This window comes from Anomaloglossus baeobatrachus, chromosome 1 (assembly GCF_048569485.1).
Source record: "Anomaloglossus baeobatrachus isolate aAnoBae1 chromosome 1, aAnoBae1.hap1, whole genome shotgun sequence".
Taxonomy (NCBI): Eukaryota; Metazoa; Chordata; class Amphibia; order Anura; family Aromobatidae; genus Anomaloglossus; species Anomaloglossus baeobatrachus.
The window spans coordinates 688,943,473-688,967,997 of NC_134353.1; the positions used below are offsets into that span (position 1 = coordinate 688,943,473).

Here is a 24,525-nt window from a genome sequence, read left to right on the forward strand (position 1 = left end):
TGTAGGGCAGTTGTTTGTGGTTCCCAGTGTGTGTGTGTGGTGTGTTGTGCAGTGTGCGCGCGTTTGTGTGTTGGGGGGAGGTGTGCACTTCCCATCGTGCTCCATCCCCCATGCAACGCACTCACCATCGTGCTCCATCCCCTATGCTGCGCACCCCCCATCGTGCTCCATCTCCCATCCTGCGCACTCGTAAACGTGCTCCATCCGCCATGCAGCGCACTCCCCATCGTGCTCCATCCCCCATGCTGCGCACTCCCAAACGTGCTCCATCCGCCATGCTGCGCACTCCCCATCGTGCTCCATCCCCCATGCTGCGCACTCCCAAACGTGCTCCATCCGCCATGCTGCGCACTCCCAAACGTGCTCCATCCGCCATGCTGCGTACTCCCAAACGTGCTCCATCCGCCATACTCCGCACTCCCCATCGTGCTCCATCCCCCATGCTGCGCACTCCCAAACGTGCTCCATCCGCCATGCTGCGCACTCCCCATCGTGCTCCATCTCCCATGCTGCGCACTCCCAAACGTGCTCCATCCGCCATGCTGCGCACTCTCAAACGTGCTCCATCCGCAATGCTGCACACTCCCAAACGTGCTCCATCCGCCATACTCCGCACTCCCTATCGTGCTCCATCCCCCATGCAGCGCACTCCCCATCGTGCTCCATCCCCTATGCTGCGCACCCCCCATCGTGCTCCATCTCCCATGCTGCGCACTCCCAAACGTGCTGCATCCGCCATGCTGCGCACTCCCAAACGTGGTCCATCCGCCATGCTGCGCACTCCCAAACGTGCTACATCCGCCATACTCCGCACTCCCCATCGTGCTGCATCCCCCATGCTGCGCACTCCCAAACGTGCTCCATCCGCCATGCTGCGCACTCCCAAACGTGCTCCATCCCCTATGCTGCGCACCCCCCATCGTGCTCCATCTCCCATCCTGCACACTCCCAAACGTGGTCCATCCGCCATGCTGCGCACTCCCAAACGTGCTCCATCAGCCATGCTGCGCACTCCCAAACGTGCTCCATCCGCCATGCTGCGCACTCCCAAACGTGCTCTATCCGCCATGCTGCGCACTCCCAAACGTGCTCCATCCGCCATGCTGCGCACTCCCAAACGTGCTCCATCCGCCATGCTGCGCACTCCCAAACGTGCTCCATCCGCCATGCTGCGCACTCCCAAACATGCTCCATCCGCCATGCTGCGCACTCCCAAACGTGCTCCATCCGCCATGCTGCGCCAGCATCAGCCTCTCTACCCGCAGCATCAGCCTCTCTCCTCCCAGCATCAGCCTCTCTCCCCGCAGCATCAGCCTCTCTGTCCCCAGCATCAGCCTCTCTGTCCCCAACATCAGCCTCTCTGTCCCCAACATCAGCCTCTCTGTCCCAAGCATCAGCCTCTCTGTCCCCAGCATCAGCCTCTCTGTCCCCAGCATCAGCCTCTCTGTCCTCAGCATCAGCCTCTCTGTCCCCAGCATCAGCCTCTCTGTCCCCAGCATCAGCCTCTCTGTCCCTAGCATCAGCCTCTCTGTCCCCAGCATCAGCCTCTCTGTCCCCAGCATCAGCCTCTCTGTCCCCAGCATCAGCCTCTCCATCCCAGCCTTCCCCAGGATCAGCCTCTCTCATCCCAGCATCAGCCTCTCTGTCCCCAGCATCAGCCTCTCTGTCCCGAGCATCAGCCTCTCTGTCCCCAGCATCAGCCTCTCCATCCCAGCCTTCCCCAGGATCAGCCTCTCTCATCCCAGCATCAGCCTCTCTGTCCCCAGCATCAGCCTCTCTGTCCCCAGCATCAGCCTCTCTGTCCCCAGCATCAGCCTCTCTGTCCCCAGCATCAGCCTCTCTCATCCCAGCATCAGCCTCTCTCATCCCAGCATCAGCCTCTCTGCCCCCAGCATCAGCCTCCCCATCCCAGCCTTCCCCAGGATCAGCCTCTCTCCTCCCAGCCTCCTCCAGCACGCCATGCTCCTCTGCCGACACTCACAGATCCGATCGCATACACTCACACACACCGACACACACCCGATCGCATACACTCACACACACCAACACACACCCGATCGCATACACTCACGCACACACACATTGACTATATTGCACATACGCGCTCATACTCACAACATCCGGAGATACCACATGCTTCTGGCCATGTGATCCTCCGGCAGGTCCTGGAAGGTCACAACAGCACAGTATCGAGGCCGAGAAGCAAGCGATATCGCCGGATGCTGTGAGTGTGTGGATGCGATGTGTGTGTGAGGTGTTTGTGAGAGTGAGTGTGATCTGATGTGTGTGTATGTGTGTGTGTGTGTGCTGTTATGTGTGTGCGTGTGGATCTTCCGCCGCTGCAGGACCTTGATGTGCTGGTAACTATGCTAGCATGGTTACCAGCGCATCACGTCCCCCACTCGCACGGGAGCCCACACCAGCATACGGCGGCAAGGCCAGCAATGCGAGGGTAAGTGTCGGCTGGGTTGGCGGCGTACGCTGATGTGGGCTCCCGTTGGGGGGGGTGGGGGTGGGTTGTACAGTACTCACCTGGGAGCCGTGACCGTGTCAGTTCGGGGCAGAGCTAGCGTCCATTGCGTGAGGGGCGGGGCGTGGCCGAGTTGCCCCAATGCCTGCAGGGTGCCGGGGCGAGAGGCCAATCTGTGGGGGGGCAGAGCCTGGGCGAGCGGCTGGCCAATCCGTGTGGGGGCACAGCCTGGGCGAGCGGCCAATCCGTGTGGGGGGGCGGGGCCATGGCGAGCCCAGCGGCCAATCAGCTTTGTGTCACCGTAAGGACACAATGTCACCGGAAGGACACAATTTTGAAGCATGACAGACAGACAGACAGACAGACAGACAGAATAAGGCAATTATATATATAGATATGAGTATTTACACTTACATTAGATGAACCAATTACAACTAAATAAGTAGTCCACATTAATTTTATGGGCGCAAAAGTAATTGTATAAACTTAATAATTGTAAATGAAATTGTAACAATATTTTTTTGTGAATTCTTTGCAGTCCGTAAGTGATCACGTAAAGGGAACCTGTCAGTCAGCTCATGGTGTCCAAACCATGGCCCGAATTAATTGGAGCCTGGCGACGACTATAAGGATAGTGAAGACTAGTCTGTCTCAGCACACTGCTAGTTTCTCCCATCAGCACTCTGGGTAATGGACAGGTCTCTCCAAATTCACACATAAGGGATAGTGTGTTTCTGGGCTGGGCTAGTCTTGTCTCTTCCTATAGTCCCCAGCCGGACCCTTAAACTATGGTTTCTCTGAAATGCTGGAGAATTTCAGAAAAGAACATACCTGATGAGAACAAACCTCCTCATAACCATATAATTCATGTTAGGTTATGGATGCCCAAAATGTGGGTCAATCCATGACCAGCACCTACTCCAATACACATAGAAAACAAGGAGAACCGGAGAATTTGAAGTGCAAATACAAATACAAATTTTATTGATAATATACAATATTATTGGATCAATAATGGAGCAGATCCCAAGAATGTAAAAAGCACAACAATAATAACCAATTACAATGTAGTCACACAATGGGTAGCTAGATGAGGTTCTTAAATGAATAACAGGGAGAATACACAATCAGTTCATGTCATAGTATACATATATTAATACCCAAGTGGGGCACAATTAATCACAACCCAAGTGGGAAGGAAATAATTATAAGTTGTGCGAATGCTCACATATTGACAACAAATGATCTGGCATGATAGTAATCCAGTACATGAAGATGTAATGCATGAACCTCCTTGATGTCATCCAACAGTGTGGTAAATGGATGAAATCAAGATAAAGTGCTTGTGTGCAAGCATGGATAATGCTTCAGAAGGATCCCCAATCAGAGTGTCCCCATGGAAAACAGCCCCTGAGCCTACCCATGTACGTTTCGCTATTGTAAATAGCTAAGTAGTCCCAGGGCTCCTTCAGGGAGGAGGAGCGACCTGGTTGCAATTGAGCGTCCAGGCTCTGATTCATGCTGCCTGCAGTTTGAGCTGCATGAGTAGACTAATAGGTTTCCCTTTAAAGCTTGCAGCTGAAGACATTACCAGACCCTTGGTTCCTTTACGGTCAACTCTCTGATAGGCTTTTATTGCAGATGTTTTAAATAACTGCTCCCTTTTTCCACATTTGCCTTTATTAAGTGTAATACATGGTTAACTGGACTAAGGTCAAGCGATTGTCTTGGCCATTACGGAACATATTGCTTTTCACATGTATTTTTCATCATTGCCAATCTACACTGAGAAGTGGCATCTACATTGTTTTGAAACAAATGGCTGAGTACAAAAAGATAATTTAGCTCAATGAAACCAGTTCCACTATCAGATATACAAACCCAAACCTTAAACACCACCGTCTTTGACTAATGATGGGGACATGCTTTAGTTCATAAGCAGTTCCTTGTCTTCTTAACATTCTTCACCAACCACTCCAGAGCTACATACACTTATGTTATTTTTAGAATTTTCTTTTTTAATTCCAGTTCCTTCCTCTTTTTGAGGCTTACCAGTGATTTACATCTTGTGGTAAACCCCCTGAATTTATTCTGGTAAAGACTTCTCTTTATTGTTGACTTTGACACAAATACGTCTACCCCATAGTGGGAAATCTTGATCCGGCCAACTGTTTTTGAGGCTTTCACCAAGGAAAGAATTCTTCTGTCATTCACCACAGTTGTTTTCCACCTAATGTTGGCTTGCTTTACTGGCAGAGATAACTCAGTAGACTTTGTCTTGAGAGCTAAAAGCAAATGATGCAAATGCCACAAAAGAAATCTACTCTACATCTAAAGAGGATCTTAGTAGGAAGATGGTTGTTATTCTTCTCCACTCTGAACCTACTAAAACGCTTAGTTTAACAGGAAAAATTGTATATACAAAAAAAAATAGCTGTACTTCTTAAAACTTTCTTTTTTGCACAAGTGTGTCAGCTATATAAAATGTTGGCTAGATGTTCAAAACCACAATTCTCAGTGACCTTATGATGGATGGCCTTCATCACTGTCTCTCTTTTTCATGTCTTCCATAGTCTATTTTTAAGTCACTTTTCACTCAGGTTTAGTTTGGCTTTCACATCCATCATGTTGAAGTCACTGTGAAAGAAAATATTATCTTACGGTCTAATAATTCTATAGAAGAAACACTCTTCCTTACCGATCTCCTATCCAACCAGGATTGCAATGTGAACATTTCCCATTAAGATGATTGCACGTGTGTCCATCTTTACAAGGTGGACATATTTTGGAGCACTCATCACCATAAAAACCATGTAAGCAGACTTGGTCACACTTTGTCCCATTCCAGCCTGGTTCACAGGCTATGCACCTGCCATCAGCAATGGTACAAGGCTGCTGTTCCTTACACTGACCACACCTAGAAGGGAGAAGAATCTCAGGTTGGTTCATTCAGTTTCAACTCATCATAAATATGCAGTACATTAAATAGAATTGAATTTGCAATCATAGCAAGCAACAATAAAGGGACTATGGATCTCTGTACATTTTTCCTGCACACCACAATTGCTATCAAGTAGCTGCGGATACTATAACTTTATAGCTTAGCTCCCATTCACGAAAAGGAGGTCCGTGAGCTTTGCAGTATAGCAGTATTTGTGTTGGTTCCTTCTTTCTAACATGGTGTTTGTTTTGCCATATTAACCATGCACTCATTCAAGATTGTACTTTTATCATGCATTGTCACATATGTGAAGCAGTGCTAAGTCATCAATTGCCCTGGAATAGTTCAGCCTTGGATCTTCTAATCACGTCATCCCGTACATGACTGAAGGTCTGCATTTGACCCACTCTATTGTAGGACTTTTAGGTGACAAAATTCATAAACTACGAAGCCTAATATAAAACTAGTCTAGAGCAGGAAACTCCTTGACAGACTACTCTGGCTTCATTTTCATAGGTGATGTTACAGGTTTAAAGCACATTCTTGAAAGACTGCACATCAAATTGGATTAGAATACAAGAATTTGCATGCATAACCTTATACCAGCAGTTGGGAACATTTGGGACCCAACAAGTTCTTTTTAAATGTTATTGAGTTACATAGTCCTCTTCATTATCTAGATTGTTAAGAGTTTATGTTTGTGGACACCATTCATTAGAAATGTACTGCTTTCCTGCTTATGGGTGTCATATACATACACCTTTGTCGCATATTCCACCCAAAATATTTAAAAAAAAAAGTCACCACTAAATTGTTAAACTGCAATCCAGCCAAATTGTATATTTATACGTAAGTAGGAGAGCTTGTGATATAGATCTATATATTCTGCATATCCAGTAATATACACAATCCTCAACATTGAAATGGCAATACTAAAAAGAAAAAGTTATCCATTTTGGAAATCACAGGATGGATAGATATCTTAATGATATGCCAAAAACAAAAAATGAAAACAAAATGTTCAAAACATCTATGAAACTATGAAAACATCTCAATTTCTTAAGTATTGAATAAGAGCGCTATGTATAGAAATACCCACACTTAGACACTTTGGTTGCTATCAATGAGGTTATTAATAGTTGTATGAGGAATGTTCTGCCACAAAAAAATCCAAGATGACATAACAGAAGACAAGTCTGGAAACCCTGAAGGCCATGGTAGCTTATTTGGGCCATGCAGGCTGCTCAAAGCAGAATGAGCAACATCTGGCCTAGGGTGTCATGTTGAAAACGGCTCTTGGAACACCTTGGATAAATTGCTGTTCCACTGGTTCCACGACCAAATCAATGTCATAGCATGCAAAGACGGGTGTGCGTATTTCTACGATGTGGCACTTATTCTCAAAACTGAGTAAATCAAGATGCTTTGAATATTTAGTTTCCATATTTTCATAATTTGTATATAATTAACATGTCAATCCATCATGTCATTTCCATAATCGTTCAACTTTTGCAATTTCAATGATGAGTGTGTGTGAGTATACTATATGAGTGCATACAGTATATACTGTATATGCATTGTTTATAGTTAGGATATACAGTTCGATTGCAGATGTTGAACAGAAAAGTCCCTTTCAGATTACAATTTGCTTCTAGGAAAATAAACAGATCTAGAATATGCAGTAAAACAATGGAAGTTGGAAATGATCTGAGACATACAGAACAGATGCAGGGAAGCATAAATGTCACAACTATAAGCATAAGCTAAAGTTATAACATCATTCCACTATTAACCTATTAATTCACTGAAAATATTTGTCAAATATCTTAGAATGTATGCCTATGTCATTCTTTAGGTAGCACAAAATAACTATCCTTTGACTAAGTAATTAAATTAACAAGTGAAGTCTCCTTACCGCCTCCTGCAGCCCTGTCCATACAGGCCCGCTGGACATGGTTCTCGACAATATTTGCCCCTGTAGCCAGGCTCACAAGTGCAAGTTCCATCCACTTGATTACATTTCCCTTTGAAACACTGGCATACTCGCTCACATCGCGTACCCCATAGGCGATCTCTGCACATACAGCGCCCCGTTAATTGATCACATGGTGAGTTGTTGCACGTGCACTGGTTGTTACAGCTACGTGCCCACCATCCTGGTTGACAGATGCATCTTCCAGTGGCTTGGTCACACTGTGAGTTGGAACTGCAGTAACAGGCAGTTGCACATTGAGGTCCCCACCAGTTCGGTTCACAAGTACATTTTCCAGTCTCTTGGTCACACTTGCCATGTTTACAGAGACATGCATTCTCACAGTTGGGCCCCCATCGATTTGGATTGCATGTACATTGACCGCCTACATCGTCACATTGTCCATGAGGATGGCAGGCACATTTTTCTTTGCAGTCTGGACCATAGAACTGTCTTGGACATTCTACAACAGAAAAGATTAACAGAATCTTAATATAGCCATTTTTCTAAAATATAAAAAAAAATATATTAATTAAAGAATATATAAAAAAAAAGACAAAAGTTTTTCTATAGAATAATACTGATTGCTGGTAGATAACGTGTTCAAAATGTCTATGTCCTAGGATGGAAGCTGACATTGCTTTAGATTAAGGCTACTTTCACACTTGCGTTGAACGGTATCCGGTGCATTGCGTTGTGTGACGGATGCAACGGATGTGTTGCATATAGTGGCACAACGGATGCAACAAATGCTGCAAAACAACGCAATCCGTTTTTTTTTTTTTTACAGTTTTACCGTTGGCAGACTATTGTGAACGATCAGCTGATCGCTAACAGTAGTCGGCCGCCGGGTGATCAGCTGATCACTCACAGTAGCCGGCCACTGGGTGATCAGCTGATCATTTACCGTAGCCGGCCGCCGGGTGATCAGCTGATCACTCACAGTAGCCAGCCGCCGGGTGATCAGCTGATCACTCACAGTAGCCGGCCGCCGGGTGATCAGCTGATCACTCACAGTAGCCAGCCGCCGGGTGATCAGCTGATCACTCAAAGTAGCCAGCCGCCGGGTGATCAGCTGATCACTCACAGTAGCCGGCCGCCGGGTGATCAGCTGATCACTCACAGTAGCCGGATGATCAGCTGATCGGTCGGTTGCCGACAATGTGTGGGGGGGGCGGGGGGCAGAGTGCGAAGTGAGTGGAGCCGAGCGGGGCCATGGCTGAGGACGTCAGTGCCACGGGGACTGCATCGCTGGGGGACAGGTGAGTGAGTGTGAGAGTGTGTGTGTGCGCGATTGTGTGTGTGTGCGCGATTGTGTGTGTGTGTGTATACATATGGAGTGCGGGAGGGGGCGGAGCTGAGCGGGGAAGTGTCGGGCTCCCGGCACACGTAACCAGGGTTCCTTGGTTACCCGATGTGTACCCTGGTTACGGGTGCAGGGAGCCAGAGAGAGCATGCGCAGTGAAATCCAAAGGATTCCGCTGCTCAAAAAAAAGTTACATGCAGCGTTCCTTCCGCCCGATGCAGCGTCAAAATAACGACGCTGTGTCGTCCGGCGGATGCAACGCTGACACTTGCATTACAGTGCGTCATCCATACAAGTCTATGGAGAATAGCGCAGTGTGTTAACGGACTGCGCTATTCTCCATAGTGATGGACTCCGCTGAACGCAAGTGTGAAAGTACCCTAACACATTTCGATTTCAGAGTGCCAACATCACTGGAAGAGTGTCAGGCATCGGAGGTGAGTATAATGCGGGTTTTACATGAGTCGACCGATCGTGCGATTTCACGATCGATCGTACCCGCCCCCGTCGTTTATGCGTAACGGACAAATCGCTGCCCGTGTCGCACAAAGTCGTGAAACACCCGTCACACGTACTTACCTGCTGAGCGACCTCGCTGTGGGCGGCGAATATCCTCTTCCTGAAGGGGGAGGGACCTTCGGCGTCACAGCGACATCAAACAGCCGCCGGCCAATAGAAGCGGAGGGGCGGAGATGAGCGGCACATAAACATCCCTCCCACCTCCTTCCTTCCGCATAGCCGCCGGGAGCCGCGGGACGCAGGTAAGCTGTGTTCATCGTTCCCGGGGTGTCACATGGAGCAATGTGTGCTACCCCGGGTATGATGAACAACCGGCGCCATTTTAATTAAACATTTTTTTAAAACTGAGTGACGAGTACATGACTCACAATTTGTGAGCGATACTGCGTCGCTCGGAGGTGTCACACAAGACGACATCGTGAACGATGCCGGATGTGCGTCACGAAAACCGTGACCCCGACGATGCATCGCACGATAGCTCATCTCATGTAAAGCCCGCATAAGTCTTGTTATTTTAGTGGGGACAAACTCACTGATTGATAAGGGGTTGTACAATTAATGGATAACCCCTTTAAGAACAAGGGATTTTATGACCCTCGTGCCAATGATCATTGGGAATCCCAGGGTTGCAGCCATTAATCAATCAAATATATATCCCCTATCCTATGAGGAAACTTATTTAACATGAAATAAGCTTCAACGTAGCAACACTACAAACACAAGACAGGTTAACACTACTTATGCATGAACAAATATAAATCAGTTATTCTGATGTCCATACATCAAGGAGCAAACATTGCTTACTTGTTTCACAATTGGCACCAAAGTAGCCGTGACGACATCGACATTCATTTGGCCGGACACAGACTTCGTTTTCTTTACAGGTAAAGTTGCCTTCACATATTGCTAAGAATCAATTAATAAGACCATTACATTAAAAAGAGTCAAAGTCAATAAATACACAATCATTTTATAAAATAATGAATATAATGCACATTAAGTATGGTCCTCACACGGGGACAGTTGGCATTTTTCTTTAACTTCTTTGATTTTTATGGGTCAACACACTAAGAAAGCAAGAACATCAGATGGTTGGAACCAGTGGTGTAACTTGAAGTTTGTGAGCCCCAATGTAAAATCTTTAACAGGGCCCCCAACTATCACAGGTCTTTGATAGTAATAGTTTTTTTCATATGGGCCAAGGCCAAAGAGACCTTTTGAGCTCCTTAGATTCCAGGGCCCAGGTGAGATTCCAACCCCTGCATCTATTATAGTTTCACCCCTGGTTGCAACGGTGACCTTTTTTAGACATGGACTCTGTTCACATCTAAGATTTAATTCAGTTGCTCTGCTGATATTAAACATGATGGCAGTGATGGATCCTTCACATGATGCACAGAGCTCAATGGGCTCAATGAACTACAATGTATTCTGTCAGGTTTCCATTTTGGTGTCTGTTATTTTGCATGAATAAATAGTGCATCAGGCTATGCTCCTTTGCCAGGAAAATTTGACAAAACAAACCTAGGATGTCTTGAAGGGAGCCTCAAACTCAGACTTGAGGACAGTCTATCTATCTATCTATCTATCTCTCTATCTCTCTATCTATCGATCTATCTATCTATCTATCTATGCACACAGACATATATATATATATATATATATATATATATATATATATATATATATATATATATATATATATATATATATATATATATATATAAAAAAAAAAAATATACATATATATATATATATATATATATATATACACACACACATATATATATATATATATATATATATATATATACTACAGTTCAAATGTTTGGGGTCACCCAGACAATTTTGTCTTTTCCATGAAAAATCATACTTTCATTTATCAAATGAGTTGCATACTGAATAGAAAATATAGTCCAGACATTGACTAGGTTAGAAATGATGATTTTTACTTGAAATAATAATTTTCTCCTTCAAACTTTGCTTTTTTCAAAGAATGCTCCCTTTGCAGCAATTACAGTTTTGCAGACGTTTGGCATTCTAGCTGTTAATTTGCTGAGGTAATCTGGAGATATTGCACCCCATGTTTCCAGAAGCCCCCCACAAGTTGGATTGGCTTGATGGGCACTTTTTGCGTACCATACGGTCAAGCTGCTCCCACAACAACTCAATAGGGTTGAGATCTGGTGACCGGGCTGGCCACTCCATTACAGATAGAATACCAGGTGCCTGCTTCTTCCCTAAATAGTTCATGCATAATTTGGATGTGTACTTTGGGTCATTGTTCTGTTGTAAGATGAAATTGGCTCCAATCAAGCGCTGTCCACAGTGTATGGTATAGCGTTGCAAAATGGAGTGATAGCCTTCCTTATTCAAAATCTCTTTTACTTTGTACAAATCTCCCACTTTACCAGCACCAAAGCAACTCCAGACCATCACATTACCTCCACCATGCTTGACAAATAGCGTCAGTCACGCTTCCAGCATCTTTTCAGTTCTGTGTTTCACAAATGTTCTTCTGTGTGATCCAAACACCTCAAACTTTAATTCGTCTGTCCATACCACTTTTTTCCAATCTTCCTCTGTCCAATACCTGTGTTATTTTGCCCATATTAATATTTTCCTTTTATTAGCCAGTCTCAGATATGGCTTTTTCTTTGCCACTCTGCCCTGAAGGCCAGCATCCCAAAGTCACCTCTTCACTGTAGACGTTGACACTGGCGTTTTGTGGGTATTATTTAATGAAGCTGTCAGTTGAGGACCTGTGAGGCATCGATTTGTCAAACTAGAGACTCTATTGTACTTGTCTTGTGGCTCAGTTGTGCAGCGGGGCCTCTCACTTCTCTTTTTACTCTGGTTAGAGCCTGTTTGTACTCTCCTCTGCAGGGAGTAGTACATACCGTTGTAGGAAATCTTCAGTTTCTTGGCAATTTCTCACATGGAAAATCCTTCATTTCTTAGAATAAAAATAGACTGTCAAGTTTCACATGAAAATTCTCTTTTTCTGGCCATTTTGAGAGTTTAATGGAACCAACAAATGTAATGCTCCAGATTCTCAACTAGCTCAAAGGAAGGTCAGTTTTATAGCTTTTCTAAACAGCAAAAGTGTTTTCAGCTGTGCTAACATACTTGAATAATTTAATAATAATAATTTTATTCATTTATATAGCGCTATTAATTCCATAGCACTTTACATACATTGGCAACACTGTCCCCATTGGGGCTCACAATCTAGAGTCCCTATCTGTATGTCTTTGGAATGTGGGAGGAAACCGGAGTACCCGGAGGAAACCCACGCAAACACGGGGAGAACATACAAACTCCTTGCAGATGGTGTCCTTGGTGGGATTTGAACCCAGGACCCCAGCGCTGCAAGACTGCAGTGCTAGCCACTGAGCCACCGTGCCGCCCTAATAAGATTTTTCAAGGGATTTCTAAACATCCATTAGCCTTCTAACACAGTTAGCAAACACAATGTACCATTAGAACACTGGAGTGGTGTTTGTTGGAAATGGACCTCTATACACCTATGTAGATATTGCATTAAAAACCAGACTTTTGCAGCTAGAATAGCCATTTACCACATTAACAATGTATAGAGTATATCTCTGTTTAATTTAATGTTAGCTTCATTGAAAAAAAAAAATGTGCTTTTCTTTAAAAAATAAGGAAATATCTAAGTGACCCTAAACTTTTGAACTGTAGCGTGTTTATATATATATATATATATATATATATATATATATATGCACTGTTTAGTCGACATTTATCTGTGACCATCGTGCAGTATTTGTTTTGGGGCAAGAGAAGAAAGGGAAGGGATGAACGGACTCCTACTAGGGGATGATGAAATCAAATTATATTACGATATGCAAGAGAGTAAGGGTATGTTCATACAAGGCGTTTTTGCTGCGTTTCGCAGCATTTTTTGCAAGATTTTTGCCTTAGTTTTATGCAAATCCATGCTAATGAAATGCTGCATTCAGAGTCGAAGCAAAGGCTATGACATTCCAAATATCTCATGCACACACACACTCATGTTTCTTGCTGCATTTTTCAAAGAACAAACATGTCAATGCTTTCACTGTTTTTGCCGCGTTTTTTTACCCGCACAAATCAATGAAAGAGCGCAAAACCTTGGCAAAAAACACAGCAAAAACAGTGGAAGAATTGACATGCTCATTCTTTCAAAAATGCCAAGAGATGAGAAAAAAATGCAGCAACAACGCCTTGTGTGAACATAGCCTAAGAAGACAGAGGAATTACGAACTGAAACATTTGCTGTGTAGTACAGAGGAGCAACTTTACATGAACTGCCGTAATTAGACAAACATAGACATGCTTATGGTCCATGTGAAAAGAGACGGAAGGCACTCACCAGATATGCGGTAAAAAAAAAGCTGTTTTATTCAACCATCAGGTCAGGGGGAAAGGCGTGAGGAAGGTGGGTACACACAATCCGTCGAACGACGGCCGTTTTGCGTCTTTACAACCGACAATTCCACAAGTCCATAAACACACCCTAAGGCTCCTTCACATGTCTGTGATAAAAATGCACGTTTTTCACAGTCCGTGTTGAAAGTGCGTATGGCCCTCCGGGTGCCGTGATTTTGGCACATGTCTTCTCTGTGTGCTATCCATGATAACACACGGCTATCAGGAACTTTTTACTCACCTGTCCCTGACGCTGTTGTCTCTAATGCTGCTGCTTCCGGGTCTGCGGTGCAGTGAATACTCATGAGCATAATGAATGGGCCTGGAAACAAGTTACAGCAGCGCTAGAGACAGGTGAGTATAGAAATTGATTTTATTTCAAAGACACGTGTTTTCTCCGGTACGTGTCACACTGATGTCACACAGATCCCATCAGTGTGTGGTCCGTGTGACATCAGTGCTGCCGGAGAAAAATAGACTTGTCTCCGTACGGAACACACAGACACGTGTGTGCTCCATACGGACACATGGTCCTTGTGAAAACACTAATGTGTGCGCAGACCCATTGATTTTAATGGGTCTGTGTATGTCCGTGTCTCAAATGGACATCATGTGAAGGGGTCTTAAGAAGCTTGGACCGTAAAGAACCCTAATAATCTCATGATCAAAGGGGTCCTACCACCGGTTTTCTTGGAAAACTTGATTTTTCATGCACTGCACTCTCTGTAGTGATATCAGTAGTTTTTGTGGCTAAAAGGCCTGCAATGAATAAGTATATTCACTAATAGTCTGAATACATTTTTTTAGTTTAGGAAGAAATTCACAAAAAAAATTTATATTAATGAAATTAAAATGTGGTGACTCAATGGCACCATAGGGAATATCACAAGTATCCTGCCAAGAGTCCATGCCCTGCTGTTTGTCAGGGAAATCAATGAGCGCTTATGAATAAATGACAAAATTCATGCAGATAATGAAAAATGAGAGGATATAAAAGAAACTGCACAGTATTATAGATAAAAATGTGAGTTTTAAGATTAAATATTTTATCTATAATATTGTCACTTTTTGACCATATAGGAATCACATTTATTAGACATCAGTTCAATAGAAATCAAATTTAGTATATGTAATATACTCATATGTAATTGTTACAATCATATTTTGCCTACTTCCTGCACTTTAACACTTTCACTGCCAAAACAAATGTTATTGTTTTGGCAAATACAACTATAGATTATAAAATTAAATAAATTCTAAAACTATAAAGTACAAATAAAATTGAATGATAAAACAAAAAAAAACATATTATACAATTAATGCACAGGATAAAATACAGCCAGGTTATGTAGAATCATCCAGTTTTTGCATCAAAGCCTAATAATTTGTAAAAAAAAAAACAAAAAAAAAAAACACCCAAACAATTTATGACTAATAAATCTCGCCACTTCTCAGTTGTCATTTTATCATCATCATAGCAAATGATATTTCCTTTTTCCTGTTAGGAGTTTTAATGACTGCTTTAAAACAATCTATGACTGGCAAATTGGGTGATAACGTGAAGAAAAGTTCCTTTATGACATGAACAGGTTGTTATTCTGCTTCCTGACCTCACTTGCTGATTTTCTCCATAGGGTACGGTTCCACTTGCATATGACTTGTGCGAGTCTCGCATCAGTATTACCCGACACAGCAAAAGGCGATCAAAACATCGCATCGATCCAAAAATGGTATTTGTAAAAACGTCATCTCAGGGTGCAAAAAAATAAGCATTCACTGAGCCACAGATTCTGAAAAGTGAGACTGTTGTTTTGGAAGATGGTGAAAAAAGGTGTTTTTTTTTTTTGTTTTTTTTTAATGTAATTTTCTTAACCAATTAAATAGAAAAAAAACTATACTTGTTTGGTATCAACAAATTAACACTGACCTCCTGTGAAATCATATTTCTAGATCAGTTTTACCATGTAATCAACATGGTAAATAAAACCCCCAAAAAACAATTGTAGAATTGCAGTTTTTTTGCACTTCCACCGCACCTGGAATTTTTTTTTCCCGTTTCCAGTTCACTATATGGTAAAATTTATGTTTTTTTCCCGCAAAAAACAAGCCCTTATAAGGCTATATCGACAGAAAAATAAAAAAGTTATGGCTCTTGAAATAATGGGAGGGAAAAACGAAAAAAGGAAAATCGCCGAGGAATGAAGGGGTTAATATGTGACATTGCTGTAATTAGGGTCTCTGTACTACTTTATGGTGCTCTCAGATTACATAGCAAAAGCCTGATGACGGATTCCCTTTAAAGCATTTAAAGTCCTAATGTACTATATCTTTACTAGTGAAAGGGTTAACATTTTTGGGCTAATAGTTCTGACATTGCTCATGTCATACCCAAGTAAGGCTACATGCGCACGCTGCTTCTTTTTTGTGTTCACAAACTGCAGCCAAAACTGCAGCCAAAACTGCACCTTGTCAGAGAGAGCCTGGAAATGTCACAAAAAATGTAGGTGCTTTTTTGGTGCGTTTTTGCTGCTTTTTTGGTGCGTTTTTGGCTGCAGTTTTGTCAACAATTGTTTCATGTATTTTTCAGTTCAAACAAGCCCATAAAGCTTGTTGAATTGAAAAAAAAAAAAATAGAAATAAATAAATAATTAAAAAAAACTGGCGTGCGGTCCCCCCCAATTTTAATGCCAGCCAGATAAAGCCATACGGCTGAAGGCTGGTATTCTCAGGATGGGGAGCTCCACGTTATGGGGAGCCCCCCAGCCTAACAATATCAGTCAGCAGCCGCCCAGAATGGCCGCATCCATTAGATGCGACAGTTCTGGGACTGTACCCGGCTCTTCCCGATTTGCCCTGGTGCGTTGGCAAATCGGGGTAATAAGGAGTTATTGGCAGCCCATAGCTGCCAATAAGTCATAGATTAATCATGTCAGGCGTCTCCCCGAGATACCTTCCATGATTATTCTGTAAGTTACAGTAAATAAACACCCACCTGAAAAAATCCTTTATTAGAAATAAAAAACACTAACAAATTCCCTCGTTCTCCCATTTAATAAGCCCCACAAAGCCCTCCATGTCCGGTGTAATCCAGGATGGTCCAACGTCGCTTCCAGCTCTGCTGCATGGAGGTGACCGGAGAAGCAGCAGACACCGCCGCTCCGGTCAGCTCCACGCAGCAACTGAAGACAGCCGCGTGATCAGCCGAGCTGTCACTGAGGTTACCCACGGCCACCGCTGAATCCAGCGGTGGCCGCGAGTAACCTCAGTGACAGCTCAGCTGATCGCGCTACTGCGTGGAGCTGACAGGAGCATGGAGGACGGGACTATCAGCGGCGGCGGTGGCAGTGAGAGGGGTTCATCATCTCCCCTGTGCGTGCACACTGGGGACAGCGGTACTTCGGGGAACACGTGGAGGACGGGACTATCAGCGGCGGCGGCAGCGAGAGGGAAATGGACATTGGCAGCTGAAAACATTGATTTTTCCCTCTCGCTGCCGCCGCTGATTGATGTGGAGGACGGGACTATCAGCGGCGGCGGTGGCAGCGAGAGGGGTCCATCATCTCCCCTGTGCGTGCACGCTGGGGACAGCGGTACTTCGGGGAACACATGAAGGACGGGACTATCAGCGGCGGCGGCAGCGAGAGGGAAAAATCAATGTTTTCAGCTGCCAATGTCCATCCCCCTCTCACCGCCGCCGCTGATAGTTCCGTCCTCCACGTGTTGCCCAAAGTACCGCTGTTCCCAGCGTGCACGCACAGGGGAGATGATGTGGAGCACGGGACTATCAGCGGCGGCGGTGAGAGGGGGATGGACATTGGCAGCTGAAAACATTGATTTTTTCCCTCGCTGACGCCGCCGCTGATAGTCCCCGTCCTCCACATCATCTCCCCTGGGGACAGCGGTACTTCGGGGAACACGTGGAGGACGGGACGGGACGGGACCACTTGCCTGTAACCTCACTTCCTGACAAATCATCTGCGTTTTTGGTACCAAAAACGCAGGTAAAAGGCAGGTAAAATGCACCACTTTTGATTAGCATGCATTTTTCCTGCGTTTTTGATGCCCTCATTGATTTCAATGGGTGACAAATGTTGACAAAAACGCAGGAAGAATGAACATGCTGCATTTTTTTGTCACAAACTTTTGACAAAAAAAACGCTGAAAAATAAACTGCAGTGTGCGCATGACAAATCTGACTTCTCATAGACTTTGCTGGGAAGTCAAATGTCAGAAAGTTCTGCTGACAAAACTGCAGCCAAAAAAGCAGCAAACAAACAGCAAAAAAAGCAGCGTGCGCATGTAGCCTATGCTGTTACTTTCTTTTACATGGAGAATATAATGCATTAAACGCACAACCAAGAATTGTGTGCCTTGTGCTATATTTGGCGTAAACCTCCTTTGTACAGAAAAAAAAGGTAAATTACAGAGCATAAAGCAGCAACTTGGACTCGTCACATAGAAATATCATCAACCTTACATTTGGCAATTTAACATTGGTGGTTCAGAAAAGGAAATTGCCTCACTGATTGACTTGGACCTACTCAGCATCCGGATATTAACGATCTGCCAGAAGTGCAATTTGTGGCACAATAAAATGAATCTAATGTGCTACTATTGTGCGGGAATATTCAAGTTCCAAATATTTAATCATAAATGAGGCTTCTAGTAGGAAATGCTAAATAAATATATGCTGGATGATTTCCACTAAACAGTTATGTAAATGTGCCACATGAATATACATTGGGGAATGTAAAATGCCAATACCTTGGACTATAAAAATGAGAGCCTGGGCACCAATCCACCACCAGAATCCCTATTTCATGCAGCTATACCATAGTGCTGTATTGTTCATTTTAGAATAGGATAATCAGAAGAGCAGGAAACAAGCAGAGCACATAGCGGGTGACAGATGACTGGATGTGGGCAATGGTCAACTAATCTCCTTCTGTTTCATTTCACACATAATACTTGGCTCTTTTAACGCCTTTAAGCAAATGAATGTCTCTGGCTGCAGGTCAGGCCTAAGACACACGGCATGAAAATCACACCGAGTGGAATGCGATAAAACATCGCATTCCACTCGGACCAATATTAGCCCATGTGCCAGCACCCATGAGCGATTATTTTCTCGGCCCCAATCGGACTGAGAAAACAATCGCAGCATGCTGCGACTGTAATGCGATCCTGGTTTCTCTCACACCCATTCAAGTCCATGGGGCGAGAGAAAGATCGCACTGCACTCGCGGTACACCGGTGTACTGCGAGTGCAGGCGAGAATGGCAATAGCCGGCAACGGAGGAGAGAGAGAGGTAAATCCATCCCTCTCCTCCTCCGTGCCAGCTTGCCCCTCCTCAGCGCTGGCCCGCCCCTCCTTAGTGCCGGCTCGGTTGCAGTGACACTCGCATAACACTCAGCTCTTGCTGTGCTGCCAGCGTGGGCCGAGTGTCATGCGAGGATCACATTAGTCCCCGTGTGGCCACGGCATTATTATAATAAACAAACCGTGCTATACTGACCTGTCCCAGGTCCACTGGCGAGTCTTTGCCGATGCTTCTGATGTCTGGAATTGGCTGTGTCACTAACCTCATGTCAACAGCCAATCAGTGAGCTCTGCAACTCTGTCAGTATAGATGGAGCACCCCTTTTAGAGCCACCGAATGTACTAATTGGCTGCTGTTCTGTTGTCAGCGCCACAGCTAATTGCAGACACTGGAAGCAGCAGCAGAGACTCGAGGCTGGGCCTGTGGTAGGTGAGTACAGTGGGGTTTTTTTTATTATAATAAGCTCGAGTTGGAGACATTGACTTACTGAAATGGAAAAACCCCTTTATAGACCTGGACTTTTTTATTTTTGAGCTTTCAATTCTTTCCTCCCTTTCTTTCAAGTCAACATCCACAACAGGCTACTTTAAAAGAAGCAAGCTTTAGGTTTTACAATGGCCATCACAGTCCCCTGATCTGAACATCATTGAAAATCTGTGGCTAGACCTCAAAAGAGCAGTGCATTCAAGACACCCCAGGAATCTCACGGAACTGGAAGACTTTACCAAGGAAGAATGGATGAAAGTCCCTCAAACATCATTTCAAAGACTCTTGGCTGGCTACAAAAAGCGTTTACATGCTGTGATACTTGCCGAGGAGGGTGCTACTAGGTACTAACCATGCAGGGTGCCCAAACCTTTACATTGGCCCATTTTCCTTTTTTGTTAATTTAAAAATGTCAAACAGGAAAATATATATATATTGCCTAAAATACAAAGGAAATGTGTCATCTTTAACTTTATGCCTTCTAGAAATAATTTCATCTTCAACTTGCTTAACTGCTCACAATAACAGTAATTTTGAGCAAGGGTGCCCAAATGTTTGCACACTATACTGCAATATCAGAGAATTGCAGCATAAAATATTGTTAGACTTCTATAAAGCTTAGCATCGGGCTGCGCTTCACAGGGGAACTTCGATGGCAGGTGTAAAGCTGTAAACTGTTTGTAATAACAAGCAAGTTGCAATTTATCTCTTCATAAGAATTTTTTTTCTCAAGAATGTATGGATTTTTAATGTTTTAATTTACTGCTTGTTGCCTAGGTTATCAGCCCCCACTGAAGTCTAGCAGAGTCAGACTGCTTTCTTAGCAATGAGTGTGCTCTTGCAAGCTGTTTACTATTGAGCTTGGAAGCTCAGCTCTGAAGCTTTAGTGCACCTGTGTGTGTCCGATGCTGCAGAAGCAAAGGTGTCTCTGCTTGCAGTACGAGAGATCGCACAGACCAACAGCATGATCATAATACTGGTCAGAACTGTCGATATTTGGGAGCACAATGTCCTCCCATTAGCTTCACCAACCCAGGGCAAGCAGGAAGCAGAGGATGCTATCACATCTATCTAACAGCCATCATGCTGGGAGCTTGTCTCATCTATGGTCACTGTGATGGTAACTGGTTCCTACAGAGCTTGACTACTGAGTACTTCATGGTGATTAGCCCACAGAATAGAGCGTTTTTATCAACCTCCTAATGAATCAAAGAGCAGGGGAAATGCGTTGAGGTGTCCATGTCCATGAGAGGCTCCAGACCTATAATTAAATTGAACATCTGTTTGGAAAGTGATGAGTAACTAACTTTACCTACTTTGTATCTGCCGATTGGATAAATCAATACAAGCACTGTGTACTTTAATTTATCACTGTGACACTTTATTAGGCACTGCACGTTATTCGGCAGGGTTATACAGGGTCAGGCAGGGTAAGTCCACTGTGAGCGGGGGCGCCATTTTGCTATTAGGGGGCCAACCTCCGCTGATAGGTAGGGCACAGGTGGAAGTGACCGGCACAGGGTCAGTATTATCTTCTCCTTTCCTGTGCACGTATATATTCACTGTATAATTCACCTGGTGGGAATTTTAATAATAATTAAATAAAAATCTGTTTTTAAGGGTAATTTTGATTTATGATATATGTACTTATTGCCCCTCTTCTACTGAGAAAAAGTGTTAAAGAGCAGTAAACCAACCAACAAATGAGCAAAACTTTGTCCAGTAGTGGAAAACAGCTTATCTAAATGCAACCTAATACACTTATAGATCTTGTGGCCATTCTGGCTCCTGTCTGCAAGTTTTATGCTGATAATGAATATACTACAATAATAAACAGAATATTGTAAGACAATATACAGTTTATCTATTCACATTTCTAATCACTGCATATAGGATAGGTAGTGACAATGCTTGAAGGGAATAAAGGTTTCATATTCTGTGGAAACCCCATGATAAAACAGCTGCTGAGGAGGTCACATAAAACAGCGACATGGTAACTGGATAACATTAATATCTGACAGCCTTCTTGATCTCTCCAATGACTCTCAAGAAGGATTTGGAAATACAGCGGATTAATTATTCATTCTCCGTGCAGTATTTGTTAATTTTATTCTAACTTGACATGTTCCTGTAGGCAGTATTAACCTGAGGTGTAATCCCAAGGATACGCCAGCACGTATATTATGAATATCTCCACATTTAGCAGTCATCTGTTTAACACAAATATGTTAAATATAACTTGCATTGATTGATTATGAAATTAAAAGGGTGGTTCACCCATATTTTTATTTTCTAGATCGATATTATATTGAGAAACAATGTTTCTCTCTAATACCATATGTTGGCAATAGTGCCTGTGCTAGGCAATATTGCAGACCGCTGTTCCCCATTTCGTGACTCCTGGGCTCCGTGACCTCGGGGATCCGGTGACGTCACGTCAAGTTCCGGACAAGTCACATCCCTGCGGCCAGCCCCAGTCTTCCTGACTCACTGAGCTGTGGGCGGTGTTTCACTGCTCATCACAGCCCAGTGTTTCTCCTGCTTGCAGCGTTCTGCTGTGAGGGAGGAGGGAGCAGATGGTCTGTGACGAGCGGTGAAACACCGCCCACAGCCCATCACTCACGGACACTGCGGCCGGCCGCGGTGTCAGGAACTTGACATGACGTTACTGGATCCCCGAAATTACGGAGGCCAGGGGTCATGGAGCAGGGAACAGCCGTCTGCAATAGCGCCTCTAACAGGCACTATTGCCAACATTAGGTATTTGATAGAAACATTGTTTCTCAATATAATATTAATCTAGACAATAAAAAATATAGGTGAACCACCCCTTTAAGAATTCTCCAGTTATGTAAAAAATAGTTAATAAACAAATGTCATTAAAAATAAATTTCAAATACCTTTAATTACCAAATCACAGTTTTTTGTGTAGAGAGATAATCATAATAGTACATTAAAATGGTTGCAATCTTGGTACACTGACAAAAAACCTGCCCTAGACAGGTACCTGCAAGCATGTGCAGTAGTAACTCCACAACTGTAAACCGAAGATAACCCATTTTACATACAGCCAGCTATTACCAGGTTAAAAGAGCAACTCAGCATTCAAAAAGATAGCATGGACTGCAGTGTGAGCAGTCTCTTCTTACCATCAAATTCTTAACATTCAAATTTTTAAGTGGGCCAGCAATGAGTCGGAATCTAAATTAAATTGAACACATGAGAGACGGCTCCCTTCAAATATTAGAGACCTGGAGCAGTTTGCAAAAGAAAAGTGATCCAAAATTCCAGTTGAGAGGTGTAATATGCTTGTTGATGGTTATAGGAAGCGAATGATTGCAGTTATTTATTCCAAACGGTGTGCAATCAAATATTATTTTGAGGATTCCAACAATTTTTTTCCTGCCCATTTTTGGAGTTTTGTGTGAAATTATGTACAATTTGCATATTTCTCAGGTTTTTTTGAGGTTTTCCAATACACACAAAGGAAATAAACATGTCGGTAACAAAAGGTATAATTGCAATAATTTTCTGTGCAAAATACTTCATTTTCTGGAAGAATTTCAAGGGTGCCAACACTTTCCGCCATGACTGTATTAAATCAGAATATCCATCTAGAGCACATCTTTCTACTCATGAAGGGTGGGGTGGAGCTTTCTACTGCACAAACATTTGTCCTATTAACATTCCAGGACAGGTTTCTGTATGTGTAACAAAACCCGCATTAAGTACTTCTGATCAACAGACGTGGAGCTAATAGGCATGGGTGGATAAGAGATTCACCCACACCTGTTAACCCCTTAGATCACGCTGTCAAACTCTTACAATGCAATCTAACGCGCTCCAGCAGGGATCACACTGTTCCCCACCGCCATCACGAGGTGCCTATGGGTTGTCATGACAGCGCTCAGTCAGCTGATGACCCCTGTCACTGTCATGATTCACTTTCTGCAAATGATGGCAGAGTGCCGGCATTCACAGGTAAACAGTATTTCTGCTAATCAGAGCGATGCTGAAGCATTGCTCTGATCAGCAGAAGTGATCAGACTATGAAGAAATAAATATGCAATAACAGGCAATCAAAACATCGCATGTATCCAAAAATGGTATAACTAAAAACATCAGCTCAAAATGCAAAAAATAGCCATCACTTTAGTCCCAAATCCCGGTCTTGGAAAAGGGTGCCAAAAGCGCAATTCTTTTTTTGTTTTTTTCTTTTTTAACAAACTTTTACATTTTTTTCACCACTTAGTTAAATGTAAAACTACACATGTTTGGTATCTATGAACTCGTACTGACCGGGGAAATCATATTCCCAGGTCTATTTTACTATGTAGTGAACATGGTACATAAAAACTGAAATAAAAAAAAAATTGTGGAATTGCATTTTTTTTTTGCAATTTCACCGCATTTGCATTTTTTCCCCCATTTTCAAGTACAATATGGGGCAGAATGAATAATGTCATACAAAATTACAACTTGTCCTGCAAAAATCAAGCCGTCACATGGCTATATTGATGGAAAAATAAAAAAAGTTATGGCTTTTGGAAGAAGCGGAGGAAAAACGAAAAAAAAAAAAAAACAGCCGGGGGTGAAGGGGTTAATTTTCTGTAATTACCAACCAGTTGTGCTCCCTGCTGATCTCTGCCAGCTCAGAGAAGTCTCATACTATTCCTGCCGACAATTTTGTGGCTTCTGCTGACGTAACGTCAACTGAACAGCTCCTTGAATAAACACATATATATATATATATATATATATATATATATATACACACACACTACTCAAAAATGATAGGGATAATTGGTTATTTGGCTTTTGTCTGAAATTTATTTAAAAAGTAAAAAGTTTATGTTAAAGTGAAATTTTATCATAAAAGTAGGACATTTAAGTAGAAGCACACAATGGTGATTTCCTCATATCAAAAAATTTATTGAAGCAAAAGCCAACAATATTGGTGGATATAGCGCTTAAAAAATCTCAGTATCTCAATAACTCGTCATGTGGCCTTCAGCATCAATTACAGCTTGACAATAATATCTCATTCTGTTCACAAGTCTTTGTGTACTGAGGCAT

The 24,525-nt window shown here is 43.3% G+C and overlaps 1 protein-coding gene across 1 annotated transcript in view; it reads right to left on the bottom strand.

The window, feature by feature from the left end:
• The window catches only part of SCARF2 (scavenger receptor class F member 2), a 290,316-nt gene that overhangs the window by 141,914 nt on the left and 123,877 nt on the right, over positions 1–24,525 (bottom strand). Inside the window, exons 3-5 of the mRNA XM_075320198.1 lie at positions 10,013–10,114; positions 7,327–7,846; positions 5,169–5,387 (exon numbers count right to left, since the gene is read on the bottom strand). Coding sequence (XP_075176313.1) covers positions 5,169–5,387; positions 7,327–7,846; positions 10,013–10,114 — 841 coding nt within the window. The remainder of the gene's footprint in view (positions 1–5,168; positions 5,388–7,326; positions 7,847–10,012; positions 10,115–24,525) is intronic.